General features: G+C 43.3%; 1 protein-coding gene across 3 annotated transcripts in view; it reads left to right on the forward strand.

Annotated features, from left to right (window-relative positions):
* Window positions 1-4302, forward strand: part of Mre11 (MRE11 homolog, double strand break repair nuclease) — a 50006-nt gene extending 45704 nt beyond the window's left edge. For all 3 annotated transcript variants that reach the window (XM_038323752.1, XM_038323751.1, XM_038323753.1), the window contains one exon: window positions 1324-4302. In XM_038323752.1, the coding sequence (XP_038179680.1) occupies window positions 1324-1380 (57 nt within the window). In that variant the 3' untranslated portion in view covers window positions 1381-4302. The remainder of the gene's footprint in view (window positions 1-1323) is intronic.
* Window positions 4303-19466: the final 15164 nt, after the last annotated feature.

Below are 19466 nucleotides of genomic sequence, written 5' to 3' on the forward strand. Positions count from 1 at the left end.
AGAAGAACTGGAGGCACATTGCCAGCTTTCATTTCTGTGTCTTTAACAAGGCCTGCCTTTGGTAGTAGAGAAAGTGAATCAGCCAAACAGTTAAATTTGTGATCCTCAAGGCATCCGTTTCTCACTACAGAACTTCAGACATGGATTTGTTAATGTCATAAGTCTAATACTAAATAACCACTTGCTTTTACTAACATCCTAATGGAAACAAATTTATAAACACTTATCTTTCGAATACGTAGCTATAGAGTACAATCCATCTAGTGATATCTTTCATCAGATTATATAATCAGGCTTTATGTAAGGCTTGCTAGCTGTTTTTGCCTTATGACTGGATTTGAACCCTGGGTCTGGCATATGCTAGGCAAGCTCTCAACCACTGAGCTATAACTCCAGCATTTTTTTTCTCTTTCCCTTGAGACAGAGCCTCACACAGTTACCAAGGCTTTGAACTCTCTCTGTAGTTTAGACAGGCCTTGAACATGTGACTCTCTCACCTCAGCTCTCCACTTCTGAGCCATCTCTCCAGCTCCATCTTTTCAGGTGTTTTATTCTCACTAAATTCTTAGTTAATGTCTGATATTTATATTTATTCTTACCATGCTTGTAGCCTACATCCTATTGGCCTGGGAACACCGGGAATATATCACATACTTTTTCCTGCAAAAGCTGAAAGACCGCTTTGCTCAGCTCTTTTCTCCATTGGGCTGACAGCAATGTACTCTGTCAGGAAGTGGGTGACAGGAAACAGGAATCACGGCGCTTCAGACTTGGGGCTTTCCCCTGGGACTCCTGTTTCTTGGCTGAACATCCAAGAAGGCGAACATGGTGATGAGTGTAACTGAGGCCAGCGAGACATCAGTGGGCGGAGCCGCTGCTGCGCGAGCCTGGAGCCCACAGAGGGTGGGTGGAGAAACCCAGTTCCATGAAGTTGTCCTGACAGGACACACAGCCATGCATGTGTTTGCATACACATAACAGTAAGAACAAAATCATGCACATGAGAAAACTTCACAAATGGAATAGAAATGACTTGAATAGTGTCTGTCCTGGTTCCTATACTTTGTTTGCCTTTATTAAGGTTTGTTACTGGGAGAACTATATGCATTGTATTTTATAGATACATGCATTCTCACACAAGACCTGGTAGATTTTTATTATAATGCACAGAGAATTGGCTTGAGCATTTACATTTTACAGTGTCAGAGGAAATAGGTGAAATAAATGTGATTTCCCTGATGCTATTTTGCATTATAAGAATTTCTGTCTTGGCTCAACAGGATGAATGGTGGCTGGCATAGCATAACATTTGTGTCATTTCAGGACGATGACGATGACCCTTTCATGAGCAGTAGTTCTCTGAGAAGAAACCGCAGATAATGTTTTCAGTGGAACATGAGCATCATGATCCAGGAAGAAATCAAAGCCCTGCATGCCGTCACTACAGCTGAAGATGTTTTAACTGTGCTGTTCACAAGGAGTCTGAAAAGTATACTAGTGTATAAGGTTTATACTTTAAAGTATTGCTTCCTGAATGGGAGTCCATTAAGCCATTTCCTAGCTTAGTGGTAAGGAGATGCTGCTCTCTGTTGTCTTTAATCTGGCTGTTAGCGCTGTCTGGGGATGTGCTGCCATGTTGAGAACCTTAACTTGCTGACAGAATTGTTTAGTGCTTGTAAGAGTTTTGCTAAAATGCTCTTCTTGAGTGCAGATTAGAGAAAAACCTTGCATTCTTCTGTGCTGCCTTGTGATCAGAGACTGTGCCATAGCTAGCAGAGTTGATGAGAGAGCGCGCAAACCTGGCTCCTTCGTGTCGTAACTATTTCTTGGATCTCTGAAAGCAAGGCCTTTTTTGGGGCAGCCTAAGCCCATGTTTGTCACCGCGTGTGGAATTCAGCACTAGAGGATCAGCCACTAAGAATCGGGCTAGAAGGGCTTTGTGTTTCAATAGTTAGTAAAGGTCTTTGTTAAGTACATTTATTTCTAGTTCACACTGTAGCACAGATTCAGGTTCTGTTCCCATTGAGCAGTATTGATCTGTGTCATTTTCTTTTTCTCTCTCATATACCCATCAGGTAGAAAAGGGTTAGAGAATGTTCTGTCTTAAAAATATTGAAAAGCTTTTTTTAAGGCAGGACAGCCAGCTGACCTTTGTGGTTGGGTCAGGCTGACATACTAAAATACAGCCACCCAGTACCAATGCCAGGCTCTCTCAAATGCCTTATTGTGGCTTTGGTTGCTACAAAACATCTCCAAATAGACAATTCAAAAACTAATTGAAATAGCTTATGTCAAGTTTATATTTTCATATTTGTTTTAGGAAGGAAATAAAAACATTTCCTCTTCAGAGTTGAGTTAAATAGTCTCATTCCCTCATCCACACGCTAAAGACCGCTGCTGCTCCTTTTTGTTTCATAAGGCTAGTGTGTTCAGTCATTCCTTGAGAACATGTGGGTCCTCTTGGCACAGCACCCTGGCGTTCTTCATAGACACCAGTGTTCATGACCATCAAATTAATCCTGTATGGAACTCACCGAGTATTGGAGCCCGGCAGCTGACGGCAGTGCCTCTGGACCACAGTGTCTTGAAGTGGTCCGAGTTGGAATCCCAGTGCAGCACTCATGAGCTGCTTAGAACATGCTCCGTCATGTGGGAGCACAGGATTGCCAGAGGCCTGGCCTGTGAGGTCCTACATCTCCATCACTTTAAATGCAAGGTATTCTTGGATTTGAGTGGAGTGGAGTGGAGAGGAGTGTGGGGGGACTAGTTGGGAGGTGGTACTGCCTCACACTGAGTGTGGGCAGCTGCTGGCTTGTCTCCTGTGCCAGTGAGATGTTTCTAGGTGAGTGACCATGAGGATTTGCTCACGAAACTCCCTGCAGGCAAGGTTAGTGAGGCTTTTCTGCTGTTGACAACCTTGGTTAAGGGTATGATATGATGTTGATGGCTGCTAGGGGAGTGAGGCCCCGGCAGGGAGAGCCCTGGACACTGTTCATGTAGCAGCATGCATCACACCCTAGCAGTATAGTAAGTACAAAGGGGTTCAGAAAATAAAGGTGATAGGAGAGTTGGACTCAGGAAGTCTTGCAAAGCTGTGTCTTTATGCCAAGCAAGTTTATTAAGAAGTGCATCTTCTATCCAGTCTGTTGGGAGAAGATGGGACACAGCTGAAAGCCTATCATACAGTGAGCTGAATCAGCAAGAAGCTAATTAAGCCATGCTGCACAAGGGGAGCACAGGCTAGCTCAGGTGCCTCAGACTGAGGAGCAGCAGCCTTGGAATGGACACTCCTCACTCTTCAGAGGGAAAAGATAAGTTCCCAGGAACTGAAACCTTGATTCCTTCAGGGACCTGGTCCCAGCTCCAGCCTAGACCTTGCCGAGTCTGCCCCTGGGCAAGGACACGCAGCAAGGCTTGCTTTGTCCTTTGAGAATGCCTTGGAACCGCCTGGCTCCCAACAGACTTCCAGATGATTTTTGAGCACTCCATTTGCTCTTGTAGGATGTGATAGGCCCTCGACGAAGGAAGACCTCTGTTCTTTATGCTAACCAAAGAGTCCATCTCTCCCTGGCAGTGTTTCTTGTGGGTACCTGTGGAGAATGCACGGTGCCTCTAGCTACTGACAAGTCAAACCTCTAGGCAGGTAAGGTTCAGTTCAGGAACGTAGAAAACTTATTTTCATGAACTTTTAAAATTGCTGATAACAAACTTATAGAAAAGCTGTGCCTTAAACTGTGAAGTGAGACCTTGGAGGAGCCGGTGGGGTGCGATTGGCACTGGGAAGCAGCGTGGCTGCAGGGCAGACAGAGCACTCCAGCTGCACGGGATGCTTCTGTTTCCACAGCGAATCTCTGAGTTCTGCAATGATTGGGAGTCTATGCAGCAAAGCTGTCATTATCCTTGATTGTGTGTGCAGGTTGGATTTTACCTGTTTCCACCCATTACATAGAATGGCTCATTTGATGAATTGTATATGTAAAGGTTTAAGAAGAATGGATGCCTTCATAAAGGAAAAAAATCCTTCACTGGAAAAATTGAGTAAAAATGGTCTCCTGGCATGATAAAAAAAGTTTCTAAGGTAGACTGTTTAGAAAGAGCATTTCCTCTAAACTGAGCTGATAACCTTTTTTTGTATCTGTCAGACATTTAAGTCCAGGTTGTGTTTTGAGGCCTTTAAGAGCTAACATTATAAAGAAGCTGGGTGGCGATGGTGCACACCTTTAATTCCAGCACTTGGGAGGTGAGGCAGGTGGATCCCTGTGAGTTCAAGGCCAGCCTGCTTTACAGAGAGAGTTCTAGGACAGTCAGGGTTGTTATACCAAGAAATCCTGTCTGGAAAAACAAAAATTACAAAAAGAATTATATAATAAAGATTTATTTTTATTGAATGAAAAGTACCCACATTTCACCCTTGCTTGTCTTCCTTTCAGTCATATTGAACGTAATGTGTGTTGGACCTGATACTACCACAATTTTAGTTTGTTCTTTGTGAAGCCGGCGCATAACTGGCTGTTGCTGTTAGGAGTGTCCTTGCGGCTTACTAGATCTCATTACGCTCTCTGATGTGCAGACATTGAAATCATACCAAAATGTATGTTTCACTGTGTCCCTCTCTTCAGCTACCACCTGTTGGCCGTTAGGCACATGGTTAGGCACCCACCCTCCAGCCAGATGTTCTAGAGACCTCCTGCCAAGCCTACGTCTCATCTTGGAGTCCTGGTTTTTCCACATCTGCCTTGTTAACCTCTATATCATTGCCTGCTCTAAGGACGAGCCACACTATTTCCAGCAGGTGATTTAAGGGCCTCTGTCCAGTCTGTGTCAAATGAAAGGGTGCGATGTGTGGCACCTGAGGGCCCTGGGCACTGCGCAGTCAGGTAGCCGCAGTGGGGCGTCGGTTCTCTCGCTTTGTCCTGTCAGCTCCTGTGCAGCTCTAATACAGCTGAACTGCCACAGGCCTGTTTGCTTTCATGCCTGCTCCAGCCTGTTTGAAAGGGAGTATTTCCCATGGCACAGTCTTTAGTGTCCCCTACTTGTGAATGCGCTTGAAGTGCTGGTGGCAGATACCTGACTTGGCACGTTTCCTGGAGTCAGGAAATACAAGCAAGGACGGGCGTAGCTAGTAGGGTGAGACTCGCAGCTGCTTCTCTCTTGAATATGACTCAAGTGTGTGTTCTACACTAAGTGCTTACCTGAAACAAATTAGCCTGCCCCTCACCCCTGGAAACTCCAGTGGCTTCTCACGTTGATCCCTAAGCTTTGCACTGTGCTTAATCCCACGTGATAGTTTTAAAACATTATTACTGTGGTTTTGTTCAGGTTGGAGCTCAGGGTCTGCCACAGACTCTACCACTGAGTTATACTTTAGCCCCCTAAAATTTTTTGAAATATTTATTTTATAAAAAGTTGTTGAGAATAATGAATTTAATCCCTCATTGAAGTTTAATTTAAATTTTTTTATTTTATTATCTATGTGAGTGTTACAGATATATCCTTACACAGGTGCACGTATGATTACAGGTAGATCCGTGTGTGCGTGCGTGCGTGCGTGCGTGCGTGCGTGTGTGTGTGTGTGTGTGTGTGTGTGTAGGTGCGTGTATGACTTATCTACAGATATATGCACACATAGATGCACGCATGACTTATCTTTGATCTTTGCGGAGTCGGTTGTAGCCTTCCACTTACTTTCCGGTCCCCTCCATTGGGGCTCTCTCAGGAAGCAAGGATGTCTCCTCTGTGAGACAGTGGCGTGGGCCTGCAGTCTGCATACACTTACAGCTGCTGCCCCCAGGAGTTCCCTCTCTGTAGGGTTTCATTTTATTTTTTGGCTTTATAAAAACATTAGCATACTTCTCAATTTCTGAACCACTGAATATATACTCAGGTCTTCCTTACCCCTTTCTGCTGGCCTATGACCTGTTGTCATTAACTAGCTCCATTATAGTTTGCCTTTTCTATATTTTTCCCAAAATAATTAGTTATTTTATCTTTTTCCCTTTAGTGCACAGATTTTTGCTATAACTGAAACCTTTTTTTGCTCTGAGTATTATGCCCTGGAAATTGCTTCTTATACAGATCTTCCTACTTTTATAGCTTTGGCTATACACTTGATTTTAAATACCAGTAGTTTATTTTATTATCCTTGGTTTGTGCTTTTTGATAGCTCTGATTCTTATCGTTATAAATGTTAGTGTTGTGTTAGTGTATTCACAGGTTTTGAAGTTACTTTAGTGAAAGTTCTTAGAAGTTCGGTCCCTTAATTGAAGAATAAATGCAGATATTGTTTTGCCCCGTATTGCCGAATTCCCATTACAGAGGCTACAGCAGCCATGTGAGGCTGTGTGTGCCCTTCGTCTCCCAGTCTTTAACAATGTTCTTAGTTTGTAACCCATCCGACAGTGGCGAATGTACAGCTCTCGGTACAGCCATGTCTTGATTCTCACGAGTGAGCATGCTAAGTGTCTGGGCCATTTCTGCTTTTCTCAGGAGTTTGCTCAGTCACATTTTTGTCCATTTGGGGGAGATCTTAGTTTCCATTTGATATAAAAGTATATTAATATTGTTGATAATCTTATGCTTTTCCTGATTTTTCATATTTATTTTTTTGAAATGGTACTCCAAGAGCTTTTGATGTTTCTTGAATTTCCCTCACAGAGTTGCCAATTGCAAGGGTTATGAGTCTATGCCAGCCCACCACCTCACTTGACTCTAAAGGGCTGAAGGTGTCATCAGTGTGGACCTGGGCCGCGCGCGCCACACAGCTGCTTACTTCTATAGTTCATTGTTTTCCTAGGCTGCAGGGTGAGGAATTTCATCTATGTCGTTACCCTGCGTTCTCACTTGTTCTTCCCCACTGCCCCCTCCTTCCCTGTAGTCCCTAAAGCCTTCTTAACATGTGTATTCCATTGCCCGATTTCTCTTCACTGAAGATTTCTTCCTCCCTTCTAATATCCTGTCTAGGCATGATCTACACACATGTATATACAGACACAAATATGCCCATGCCCCACACCTTTCAATATAGCTTCAACATGAGAGAAAACGCAGCTGTTTTTCTGACCTATTTCACTCAACAGTGGTTTCCAGTTACATCATTTTTCTATAAATGTCATAATTGTTTTTTTTTCCAGCTGAAAAAATTACAGCTGATAAAATTTTTTGTTATCCATTCATCTGCTGATAGACCCCGGGCTGATTTCTTCCCTGGCTACTGACTGTGGACCAATGGACACGAATGTTCAGGAGTCTCTGGACCACAGCTGGCCATGAGAGTCCTCCGCTAAGCGCTGCAGTGCTGCACAGTCTGCACTCCGCCAGCCGTGAGTGAGGGCTCCCTTTCCCACACGCTCGTCCACGTTTCTTGTCTTGGTAGTGGCCGTTGTGACTGGTTGAGATGGAATCAGAAAGCCCTTTTAGTTTGTATTTCCTTGATGGCTAAAGATGCCAAACATGTTTTAGAGTATTACTTTTTCTCATAATCACATTTATCAGTTCTCGGGAATATTTTCTATGTTCTGAGAGCCGTTTCAGAAAGCCCTGGCCTATTCCTGTATACACAGAAGTCCAAGCACAGGTTTCAGAAGTTGGTTCTCTCCTACGTGAGAGTCCTGGACATTGAACCCAGGTTGTCAGGCTTGTTACCTGGCGATCCATCTTAGCAGCCCCTAATAATTCATGTTTAATATAATCAGGTTTATCTCTTGTTCCTACTTCTTTACAACTTAACACCATAGTTGGATCTTATTATACATTCTATTTTAGGATACCCTCCCTACCGTAAAGCCACGATTCTTTTATTTGCCTACTAGGAGTCTATCTAAAGTTTGCTTTTTACATTCTGTTTTTTAACTGGGAATTGGTTTTTATGTGTGGTGTGAGGAAGGGATCATGCTTCATTCATTCTATTGCACATAAAGATGGCTCACCGGCGCTGTCTGTCGAGAGGGCCACGCTTTCCTGTGTGCTGCTGGCCTGTCTCAGTTATTATCGCGTGCCTATACACACTCATGCTTGAAAATGCTGTTCCTTCTCCACGGGCTGTAGGAAATTAATTACAGTTAACTGATGTGGTTTTATAATGAGTGCTTAACTGAAAGACTACTCTTTGCTACTTTTGTTTTTGTTCTTAAAAGCTACTTTGGGACTTCTAGACTCTACATTTTCAAATACATTTAATAATTACTGTACTACTGTGACCTAATACAAGGTTTTAACAAAATCTCATGCATTTCAGTTTTATTATGGTTCATAGCTATTGACAATTGCAGTTGGCTTAATTTAAGCCTTGGTTTTGTTCCCAGGGTTTACTAGACATTTCCTTTGACAGAGAAGATAGTGTGTTTCCAGGGCTAAAGCTGGCAGTGTGGGCTTAGCAGCATTCCTTCCCAACTGGGCTCTATCCATTTCCCTCTGAAACGCTGCCCGGCCCATGACCAGCTAATGTTCATTTGCCTGTTAGAAACACAGCCCAGGTGAGAGAATTATGTAGTTTCTCATAGCCACATCTTGTCGGACTTCCCTCCCTCCAGCTATGTGAAGCATTGCATTCTGCCCCCCCCTCCAGCTGTGCGAAGCAGTCCATCATCCCTCCCTCCAGCTGTGTGAAGCTTTCCATCGTCTCTCCCTCAAGCTGTGTGAAGCATTGCAACCCCCCTTCCTCCAGCTGTGTGAAACATTGTATCCTCCCTCCCTCCAGCTGTGTGAAGCATTGCATGCTTCCTTCCAGCTGTGTGAAGCATTGCATGCTTCCTTCCAGCTGTGTGAAGCATTGCATCTTCCCTCCCCTCCAGCTGTGTGAAGCATTGTATCCTCCCTCCTTCCAGCTGTGTGAAGCATTGCATCCTTCCCTCCAGCTGTGTGAAGCATTGCTGTCCTCCCCTCCAGCTGTGTGAAGCATTGCTGTCCTCCCCTCCAGCTGTGTGAAGCATTGCTGTCCTCCCCTGTTCTTTTGAAACTTTGATGTATCAGTTACTTTTTTCCCTGATAAATATCTGACTCAGGGCACCTTGAAGATGGAAGGGTTTAGTGTGACCCATTGTTGAGAGTATATACAGTCCATCATGGCAGAAGAAGCTTAAGGGCAAGAACTTGAGGCTGATGGTCACATTGTTTGTGTAGTCAGGACTCAGATTCATGCTTCTCAGCTAGCTCTTTCCATATCCCCAGCCCACTTCTGGAATAAAGTCTCATGATGCAGCCCTGCCAGCCTTAGACTAAAAGCTTTGCTACAGACATTGCTACCGCACCAGTTCCGTTCTTTCCGAATGGCTGCACTTCCTCCAGTCCACTGAGGTTTGTACCATAACCTATCATGACTTATAACAAAAAACATTAGCCTCAAATCCAAAAGTAAATTTGAACAGAAACTATGCAGAAAAGAAAAAGCTCCTTTGAGTCCTGTCTAATGGCAGAGCCTGGCCCATTTAAGGTGAATCAGGAGAGGGCTGTGTCTTGGAGAAGGGTGTTTCAGATGATACGGGCTTCATATTAAACACTGAACTGGAACCACTGGTGATCTCTTCAAGGTCTCACAAGTGTTGAAGATGTAAGCAGCATCCAGCTGGTTTAGAGTCTGTAATTGGTAAGGTCTGAGGGATTCTTGAGATTACTTCATGTGCCTGTCCACTAAAAATGTATTTAATGGTAATTTTTCCACAGGATGTTTCTGTGATTTGTTTTTCTCTTCAAATTACATTTATTGGTTTTCCCCTAGATATTAAAATGTGTGATATTCTACAAGACCTAAAAAGAGCTAGAAGCATGTAGGATTCTAAAGAACCAGCCTGCCTCCATTTTAGGCTTAAAAGCCATCTTCAAGTAAAGACAAACTAGGTTCATTCCTGTACATGTTAAACCTCTGCTTCTCAAGAATCTCCCACCTGTAACCTTAACCACAAATGGTTCTGAACTGCCTGTTCCAGAAATGGCAAGCATGTCTTTGTTTCAAAAGTTGTTTATAACCATTTTGCAACCATACCTTTGTTTCAAAAAGGTTGCTATGACTACCTGTTGTTATGACTACCTTGTTATGCCCATCTTGCAACTATGTCTTTGTTTCAGGAGATCATTAGGACTAACTAATTAGCCTTATGATTCTACTTCTGTAACCTCACCTGTTTTGCCCACCAAATCTTCCATTGGAAACCTCTTTACCCATGAGCTATAAAAACCTTGTCTTTCTCATATCCAGTGCTGACCTCTTGAACCCCACCTTACAGGGAGGCAGCCTGTGCACATGAATAAAAAGACTTGCTTTAATTAATCACTTGCTCAAATTAGTTTGGCCATGATGATTTGGGTCAGTGCTCCCTTCCCTCCTGTCTTTGGGATTAACAGTAAATGTGTGTGTTTGTGGATGGCTACCTCATCCCTTTAGGTCAAACTCTTGGATATGAAGTATTAGTCTTGGTTTGAGGTTGTATTCAAAGACTTAATAACAACTCGTTGCATTGCTTGGCTGAATAACAAAAGGGTATGAAGGTGAAACAAGACTGGAAATGCAAATAGCTAGCCAGTCTAGGACTTTGTCAACAGTGAAATTCAACTTTAGCACATCAGCTTTGCTTGTCTGTGAGCATCCCACTACAAAATATGAAGGAAGAAAAGTTTATTTTCCCTCATAGCTTCTGGGCCTGGAACCCATGGCCCACTGGCTCCATTGTTTTAGGCCTCTTTAGAGGCAAAACATGGAACTTTGTGTGATGGGGAAATTCTCATTTCATGGTGACTGAAAAGGCTAGGGACAAAATATCCTCCATGGGTCTGTCCCTCAGGGTCCTATCTCCTGTAACTAGGCCCTACCTCCTAGAATTTCTACCATCTCCCATGAAGATTTGAAGCCACCAGTGGTTAATCCATTGATGAAGATGGATCTCTCCCAATCCTAGAAACTCAAAGACCTCACCTTGGGTCACATGTTGCATTGGAACCACGCCTTCCACACAGGAGCTTCTGGGAGACATTTCAGATGCAAACCATAATATGAATGTGGTAGTTTGAAAGAAAAAGACCCCCAAAGTGAGTTGCAGTATTAGGAGGTGTGCTTTGTTGGAGTAGGTATAGCCTTATTGGAGGAAGTGTGTCGGTCACTGTAGGCTGGGCTTTGAGGTCTTCTATGTTCAAGCTATGCCCAGTGTAATCGTTTACTTCCTGTTGACTGAGAATCATGCAGCTCTGAGCTTCTCTAGCACCATATCTGCCTGCATGCCATCTTATTCCACCATGATGATTATGAACTGAACCTCTGAAGTGTAAGCCAGCCCTAATGAAGTGTTTTCTTTTTTAAGAGTCGCCGCTGTCAGTGGTTCAGTGGTGTCTCTTTACAGCAATAGAAACTGTAACTAAGAAAAATGAATGTACAGTTTTGTTCTTCAGTGTTGAATACCAGCTGTGCCCCAAGCACTAGGAAAATACCAATCAGTGAGCCTCAGCTTTTAGTCTAAACAACTAAAACCTTTTCTGTGTTTTTCCTTTGAGCCAGGCCTGCGCTAGATCACCACAAAGCCCACTAAGGTGGGTATTTTTATTCACTAAGGGGAAGTAGTACTTCAAAACTGACTTGGATGAATCACACAACTCTAATTACTGGAAGGCGAACACCCAGGTCTCACTGACTAGCTATCTCACCATTAGCTTATGGGTGAGGAAGGATTTTAGAGCCTGGAATCAATAAAAGCATCCTGTTACAGTGCATTTTGCTGAATCAGGCAATGATGAAGTATTGGGTAGGGTAAGTGAATGAGGCATTCTCTCCTGCTGTGATGTGGGATTCCCCTCTGTATGCTGTGAATACCACTGGTTAATAAAGAAGCTGTCTTGAGCCCATGATAGGGTAAAACTTAGGTAAGCAGGGAAAACTAAATTGAATGCTGGGAGAAAGAAGGCAGAGTCAAAGGAGAAGCCATGGAGCTGCCATCGGAGACAGACATGCTGAAACCTTGCTGGTAGGCAATGAGCCTCATAATAAAATAATGGAGATTGGTTAAATATGTAAGAGTTAGTCAATAAGAAGCTAGAGCTAATGGGCCAAGCAGTGATTTAACTAATACAGTTTCTGTGTGGTTATTTTATGAGTGAGCAGCCTCCCCCTTCCTACACTGCTACTGCTGGGAATATGAAAGAATGTGTGTGTGTGTGTGTGTGTGTGTGTGTGTGTAGCCTCCTACCAGGCAATTGAACAAGTTATTGCCGTAGAACATTTCATCTCCCTTACCTAGAATTCTGTGTTTTGGACTCTGTCCCATCCTCTGATCTAGACCAGTGGGAAGAAAATGAATGAAACTGGAAGAGAAATGTGTGCCTTCATATAACAAGTCTAGAGAGATTGTATAAAAACATTGCCAAGGATTATTTATTACAGTGAAAACTACATTATGCTGCAGTATTTCACAAGATAAAAATACTGTCTAGCCATTTTTTTTTTTTTGACACAGGGTTTCCCTGAGTAGCCCTGGCTGTCCTGGAGCTAGCCCTGTAGACCAGACTGGTCTTGAACTCACAAAGATACACCAGCCTCTACTTCCCAAGTGCTGGGATTAAAGGTGTGCACTGTCTGCTTACCCAGCCATTTAAAAGAAAATTTTAATTTCTTTTTATTTTTTTAATTAAAACCTTTGAGAAAAACTTGGTAATGGGGAGAATGCTTAAGAATAATTTAACTCTGATATAAAACTGATAAAATTACATTTCTAGTATATGTAAAAAAACATTAAAAGAGCACCAGATATTAGTGATAAGACTGTGGTGACTTAAATTAAGTGTGCACCTGAGTGCAGGTGCCTGGGGAGGACACAGAGGGCACCACTGTCCCCTGGAGCTGAGTTACAGAGGAACGGATGCTGGAGAGTGGACTTGTCTTCCCCAGTGCAGCCATGCCCTCAGCCACTGGGCCATCTCTCCAGCCCTGGGATTGTTTTATCAACTTTGGTGGTATTTCTTGGGGTTTTCTTTTTTTTTCATAAATTCTATTTATATGTAGGAAAAAGAGGCTTTTAGTACACAGACAACAGAGGCTTGCAGAGAGGATGCTTCCTGCCAAACACCGTCTGCTCTCAAGGAGGGAGAGTGAAGTTAGCAGCTCTGCTGAGTTTCTCTGGACACTTTGCATGCTTTTCTTTTAACAGCGTCTGTGTTTTCTTGTATTCTTGAATTAAGTGTTTAGTAAGAGCTGACTCCGTGCCAGGCATCAAGCAAAGTTATGGTATAAAAGGCAGGAGCGGGTGCCTGCCCTTAAGAAAGCTGTGAGAGAAGCCACATAGAGCCAGCTGCTACACTATATAACAAGGCTGGTGTGGAGGAGAGAGCAGGGCAAGTCTAGCTGGGTCCAGGAGGAGAGGGCAGGGTGAGCCCAGCCTGCGGTCCAGGAGCTTTGTGTAACTCACTTGATGTTCAGAATTTTTATTTAGCAATTAAGCCACTAGGTGTCATCTAAGTGGTATGGTTGTTTTTCTCACATAATTTAAATTATATTTTATTACTCTACCCTTAATCACAATCTTTCAAAATGTCAAGTGAATTTTTGGAATAGTCTGCCTGGCGGGCCAGAATCTGACTCACATTCTGATCTGCACGTTTGCTGCGTGGTGAACCTCTCCTAACTCTGAACCGTGGCCATTAGACTCCAAGCCCATAGTGGCCATTGCCAGTCCACTGCCCGTGAGCAGGGTTCTAAGTCTAATTGTTGGAATTAGTCTTTGTCATAGCATGAGTCTTATAAAAATGAATGTGAAAAAAGACAAGTTTTGCTTCCTGGAACTCAGAATTAATGCCCCCAAATGGTAGTTTTTAAAAGTCTTATTAAAGCATTTTTTCAAAAGCAACTTTCGAATGACAGTTATAGCTTCATCTTCAGGGGATGGCTGCACATCTCCCAATCCACGGGTGATTTCTAGAACATCTTCTTAAAATGTTTTATTTTTAAAATTACATTTGTTCAGAGAGAGAGAGAGAGAGAGAGAGAGAGAGAGAGAGAGAGAGAGAGAGAGAGAGACACAGGAAGGTCGGGTAACAACTTGTAGGAATAGAACCCCAAGCTGAACATAGGTCTTGGGATTGATAGCAATCCCACTGACTCATTCTAGCCCCACCTAGAAAGAGCTTTAACAAAATTTTGATTTGGCATTTTTAAAAACACTTTAATCGCTATTCTTCCTCTGAAAAACGCAATATTACTCAAGCAGCTTAAAAATCCTGGTTAATTATCCTCTTTCACATTCAGAAGGTTTTATTTGAAACAAAGCACACAGCAGGAATAACTGAAGCAGAAAAATAGCTCAATGGCAATTAGCATAAAATTAGAGCATATGCTGAAAAAATATTCAGTCAGCTTGAAATTTGTAATTCCTTGCAACCCCAGTTCCGGGGCCTTAGAGGGGCTGTGTCTTTGCTCCATCCAAGATCAGGTGAAGAAATGTCCGAGCATTAACTAGCAACAGATTCCGAAAATAGTCATTTATAGAAAGTGGAAGTTTATGAGCTCTTTAGCTTTTTTATGTACAAGTGTGTATGATGTATTGTGAGGTATATGCATGTGGTGTATGCATGTATGGAGTGTACGTGTATATGGCATATGCACACATTCATACATAATCATGGAGGCTTCAACAAAAAGCCAGATGTCCTCTGCCATTCTACCTTACTCCTTTAAAGCAGTATCTTTCACTGAACCTGGAACTCATGGTTAACTTCTTGCTTGATAGTTTGTTTGTTTGTTTGTTTGTTTGTTTTGTCTAAGCTGGCAGCCAGTAATTCCCAGCTCCCCAGCCATCCTCCTGTCTCCATCCCCCCATTCTGGGGTGCCAGACATTCACAGCTTTTATAGGTGCTTGGATTTGAATTCTGGTCCTCTTATATAGGCAACATGTTCTCTTAACTGCTGAGTCCTTAATGTACAGGATCCTGCACGACAGATGAAATATCAGAAATGATAGTTTGCATCCTGGTACCCAGCCTGCCTTGGGATATGCTCCACCTGGGTTCTGCACTGAATGTGGTATTAGGAATAAGGCAGTTCTTGTCCTGAGGAAACTAACTGTGTAGTGGGAAAACAGATGTGTAGCAACAGCAAGATAACAACAAGGAAAGGAACTAAGAGATGAGATCTTGTGTTAGCGTTATCATACAGGGTGATTTGGGCCCCCCCCCCTACTGTGTTAGCATCATCATACAGGGTAATTTGGGGGCTCTCCCCTACTGTCCTTCGGATCTGGTGGGAAAGGGGTTTCAGTGAAGAGGCCACATTAAAACTGGCTCTTGAAGAAGAGAGGAATTGGATCACAGAGATGACTCAGCTGGCAAAGTGCTCATGGAAGTGTGAGGATGTGAGCGCCCCAGAACTCACATAGAAAGGTTGGTTGTTCTCACCACAGGAGACCTGGAGACTTGTTGTTTAAGTAGCCTATTCGGTGAGTTCCTGGTCCCAGAGAAAGAAGGTCCTGTCTCAAAAACCAAGGTGAATAGAGCCAGAAGAATGACACCTAAGGTTGTCTTCTGGCCCCCATACATGTGCTCACATGTATACAAATATGCACACACACTTGCACACATGCAAAATGAACAAGGTTGTCTCTGGCTCTTGAGTGGCAGAGGCAATGGTCATGGGGTAGAAACAGCATTTTCAAGTGCATCAGGAAACAGATGAGATGCAGTTAACCCTAAATTCTCACTCGATTAGATTGGAGAAGGGAGGGTTTATTAGAAAGTAAGGGAAGGATGGAGAGGATGAGTCTAGTTTGCAGCTTCTTGCTAAGAGAACGAGTATTTCAGGGGAAAATGGCCAGTCAGCTATCAGTGTGAAATACAGGTCTGGGCTTTGCAGAGAGATGGCCAATGGGATACAGGTCTTGAGTCTTGGTGAGTGATGGAATGCTAAATCAATAGAGGTGCCCAGGGTTACCCAAAGTTAGGTTTGAATCAAGAGAAGTCAATCGTGGCATTCTCCTCTGTATTCTGTGATTACCATTGATTAATAAGGAATGCTTTGGACCTATAGCAAGGCAGAACTAAGCTAGGTGGAGAAAGAAGACAGAGTCAGTGAGACACCATGTAGCCCCGCCAGAGACAGACACTGGAATTTTACCCAGTAAGCCACAGCCTCGTGGTGATACACAGATTAATAGAGATGGGTTAATTTAAGATATGAGTTAGCCAGAAATATGCTTAAGCTATTGGCCAAACAGTTATGTGTGATTATTTTGGGGCTGAGCAGCTGGGAACGAACACGCGGGCTCCTACTACAGATCATGGGTGACAGTACCCTGGAAACTACCGGCCCATGCTGTGGATGTATACGGCTTATGCTACTTTACTGAGTAGGTAGTTTGACGGGAGTTGGCTCAAGAGTCATGCCACCATTTATAAAACTTACACATAGAAGTGGAGAGTGGTCTTGTGAGGTGGTTGCGTGTGTAAAGATGCCTGTCATGCAACCCTGGTGACTTGAGTTCTATCCCTAGGACCCAAGTAAAGGTGGAAGGATGGAACCAACTCTTCAGGGTTGTCCTTTGCCCTGTACACATATGCCATGGCACCCTTAACCCCCCTCCCACATGCACCATTCATACACCTACAAAGTTTTATATATTACTATATCACAGATTAATGCTGAGTGTGAAGGCACACATATGGAATTATAACACTCAGGAGGCAGAGGAAGAAGCATCTCCCACACGTGTGAGACCAGTTTGGTCTATGGAGCAATCTCCATGCCAACTAAGACTCACCCCAAGTGGAATGTTCTAACCACAACCAGTTCAATTTGGATTCACAAACTATAGGCAGGCCTTAAGTATACTTCCTTTTCCATATGCTAGGTATACTCCTATAATCTTGTCCCAGTGACTTACTTGTCAGGGGGTTATTTAACTTTTTTGCATATATTTGAGCATTTATTCAGCAGAACTTGGTCTTTCCGGCTTATTTGGTTCCTTTTCAAGAATGTTATCACCTGTGGTGGGTAATCATGATTGTCATCTTGATTGGATCAGAAGATGCACACTGGTGAGTGTGTCTGTGGTGCTGTTTCCGGGGAGGACTGAAATGGCTGCAGACCTGATGTGGAAAGGCCTGCATGTGGGTAGGGCCATTCATTAGGCTGGACCACCCAGATGGATAGAACTACAAGAGGATGTCAGGCAGCAGGTGTAAGGACTCTTCCTGAGTGAGCGTGTCTGGTCCACAGCCATCACTAAGGACATAAGACTCACTTCTTCAGCCTTTCACTGCAGACTCCAGACAGCACGTCTTCAGACCGTCCTAGGTCTTCAGCTTCGTACTGAGCTATACCATCGGTTCCTGTATTTTGAGGCTTCTAGCTTCTTGCACTAAGCAGCTATTCAGGTTCTTGCTTCACTTCTAGTGGTGTGAGCCAGTACAGTAAGTCTCCTGTGGTGGTTTGAGTGTGAATGACTTCTATATACTCATATATTTGAACAATTAGTCTCCAGTTGGTGGAACTGGTTGGGGAGAAATAGGTGTATCACTGGGGGCAGGCTTTGAAATATGTTTCTCTGCCTTGTGGCTGTGCATCAAGATGTGAGCTCTCAGCTTTTGGTCCATCATCATGGACTCTAACCCTCTGAAATGAAGCCAAATTAAAAGTTTCTTACATAAATTGCCTTGGCCATACTGTTTTATCACACCAATAAACAAGTAACTAAGACATATCCTTTCATATCCACACATAAGTTCACAGACACAGACACCATGATGATTTTGTCCCTCTAGTGGGTTCTAATCCATCAACATAGACAAACCAGGTCACTGTCACACACCTGGAACCATGCTGATTGCTTGTGCTTTCCTTTGCACCAATTGATATGGGATGAATCTGGGAATAGTGTTGTTAGTTTAAACCTGAGTTTTTTAGTAAGGCATTGATGTTGAAGAGGCATCATGATATCCTTGGCAGTACTGATGTTGTCTTAGTCAGTGAAAAGACACCATGCAATTCTTATAAAGGAAAGCATTCAATTGGGGCTTGCTTACAATTTCAGAGATTTAGTCCATGTTATTATGGCAGGGAGCATGGTGGTATGCAGGCAGGCATGCTGTTGGAAAATAGCTGAGAGTTCTTAGATCTACAAGCAACAGGAGGAAAGAGTCACTGGATCTGACATGGGCTTTTAAAACCCTTAAGCCTCCCTCAGTGACATACTTCTACTCCAAAAGGCCCACCCCCTAGTCCCTCTCAAGTAGTGTCACTCCCTGATGACAAAGCATTCAAACATATGAGCCTATGTTGGCCATTCTTATTCAAACTACCACATTCTACCCTCTGGCCCCATAGGCTTGTAGCCATATCATAATGCAAAAATTCATTCAGTCCAACTTCAAAAGTCCCCATAGTCTATAACCATCTCAACACTGTTTAAAAGTTTGAAGTTCAAAGTCTCTTCTGAGGCTCATGGCAATCTCTTAACTGTAACTCCCAGTAAAATCAAAATAAAAAATCCGATAACATACTTCTGACATACAATGGCATAGAATATTTACTACCATTCCAAAAGGGAGCATAGTGAGGAAATAATGAACAAAACCAAGACTGAAAACCAGCTGTGCAAACTCCAAAGTCTGCATCTCATATCTGATGCCAAAGAGATCTTTAGGTCTCTAACGCCTTTCAACTGTGCTGGCTACAGCATGCTTCTCTCTCCTGGGCTGGTTCTGCTCCCTGCTAGCAGCTCTCCTTGGCAGGCCTTCACAGGTCTGGCATCTCCAACATCCTGGAGTCTCCAACACGATCCAGGCTTCGCTTTCCCAGCTTCAGGCAATGGCCTCTCTAAGTCTTTGTGCAGGGGCACCCCGGACAGATGCCTGGCCTCAGTAGCTTTCCTTAGCCTCAAAGGGAGATTCCACAGCCCCTTCCTTGTATTCTTGATTCTAAAGCCAAAACTACATGTCTGAAGCTACCAAGTTCTGGTGCTTGCTGGGGCTGAAATGTGGCCCTCCTCCTTGAAATATATCAGCATAAGTTTTCTGTCATTAATCATTTTCCTCAGTCTTTAAGCTTTATTTAAATTCCTTTTGGAAGTTGGAAACTTACTGGGTGGAGTCCTGCCCTGAGGTTACCACTCTCTTTATTCCATTTGGCATCAGGCTTTTCTTTAAACTTTACCTCTTTGAGCTCTAGACTTAGCTCTATTGCACTTCCAGGTGCTCCTTTTCTCCCCAAACTGTGTATTTTGTATTTTTCCTTGCTCGGCTTGCTCTTTGTCATTATACATCTACATAAGAGATCACTAATAACCTCATGACAGAGCCAATGCTAGGCTGTCTTGAAATCTCCTCTGCAAATACCAATAACCCAGAACTTTTCAGTTTAGACTCAGGAAGATTTTTAGGACAAGAGAGAGAAACAGCCACTTTCTTTGCCAAAATATCATAAGACTAGTCTGTAAACCACTTCCTAGTATTCTCTGGAACCCCTCGAGTTAGGTCATCATAATCCACATTTCTCCCAGCACCACTGT

The sequence above is a fragment of the Arvicola amphibius genome, chromosome 3, assembly GCF_903992535.2.
Source record: "Arvicola amphibius chromosome 3, mArvAmp1.2, whole genome shotgun sequence".
Classification (NCBI taxonomy): Eukaryota; Metazoa; Chordata; class Mammalia; order Rodentia; family Cricetidae; genus Arvicola; species Arvicola amphibius.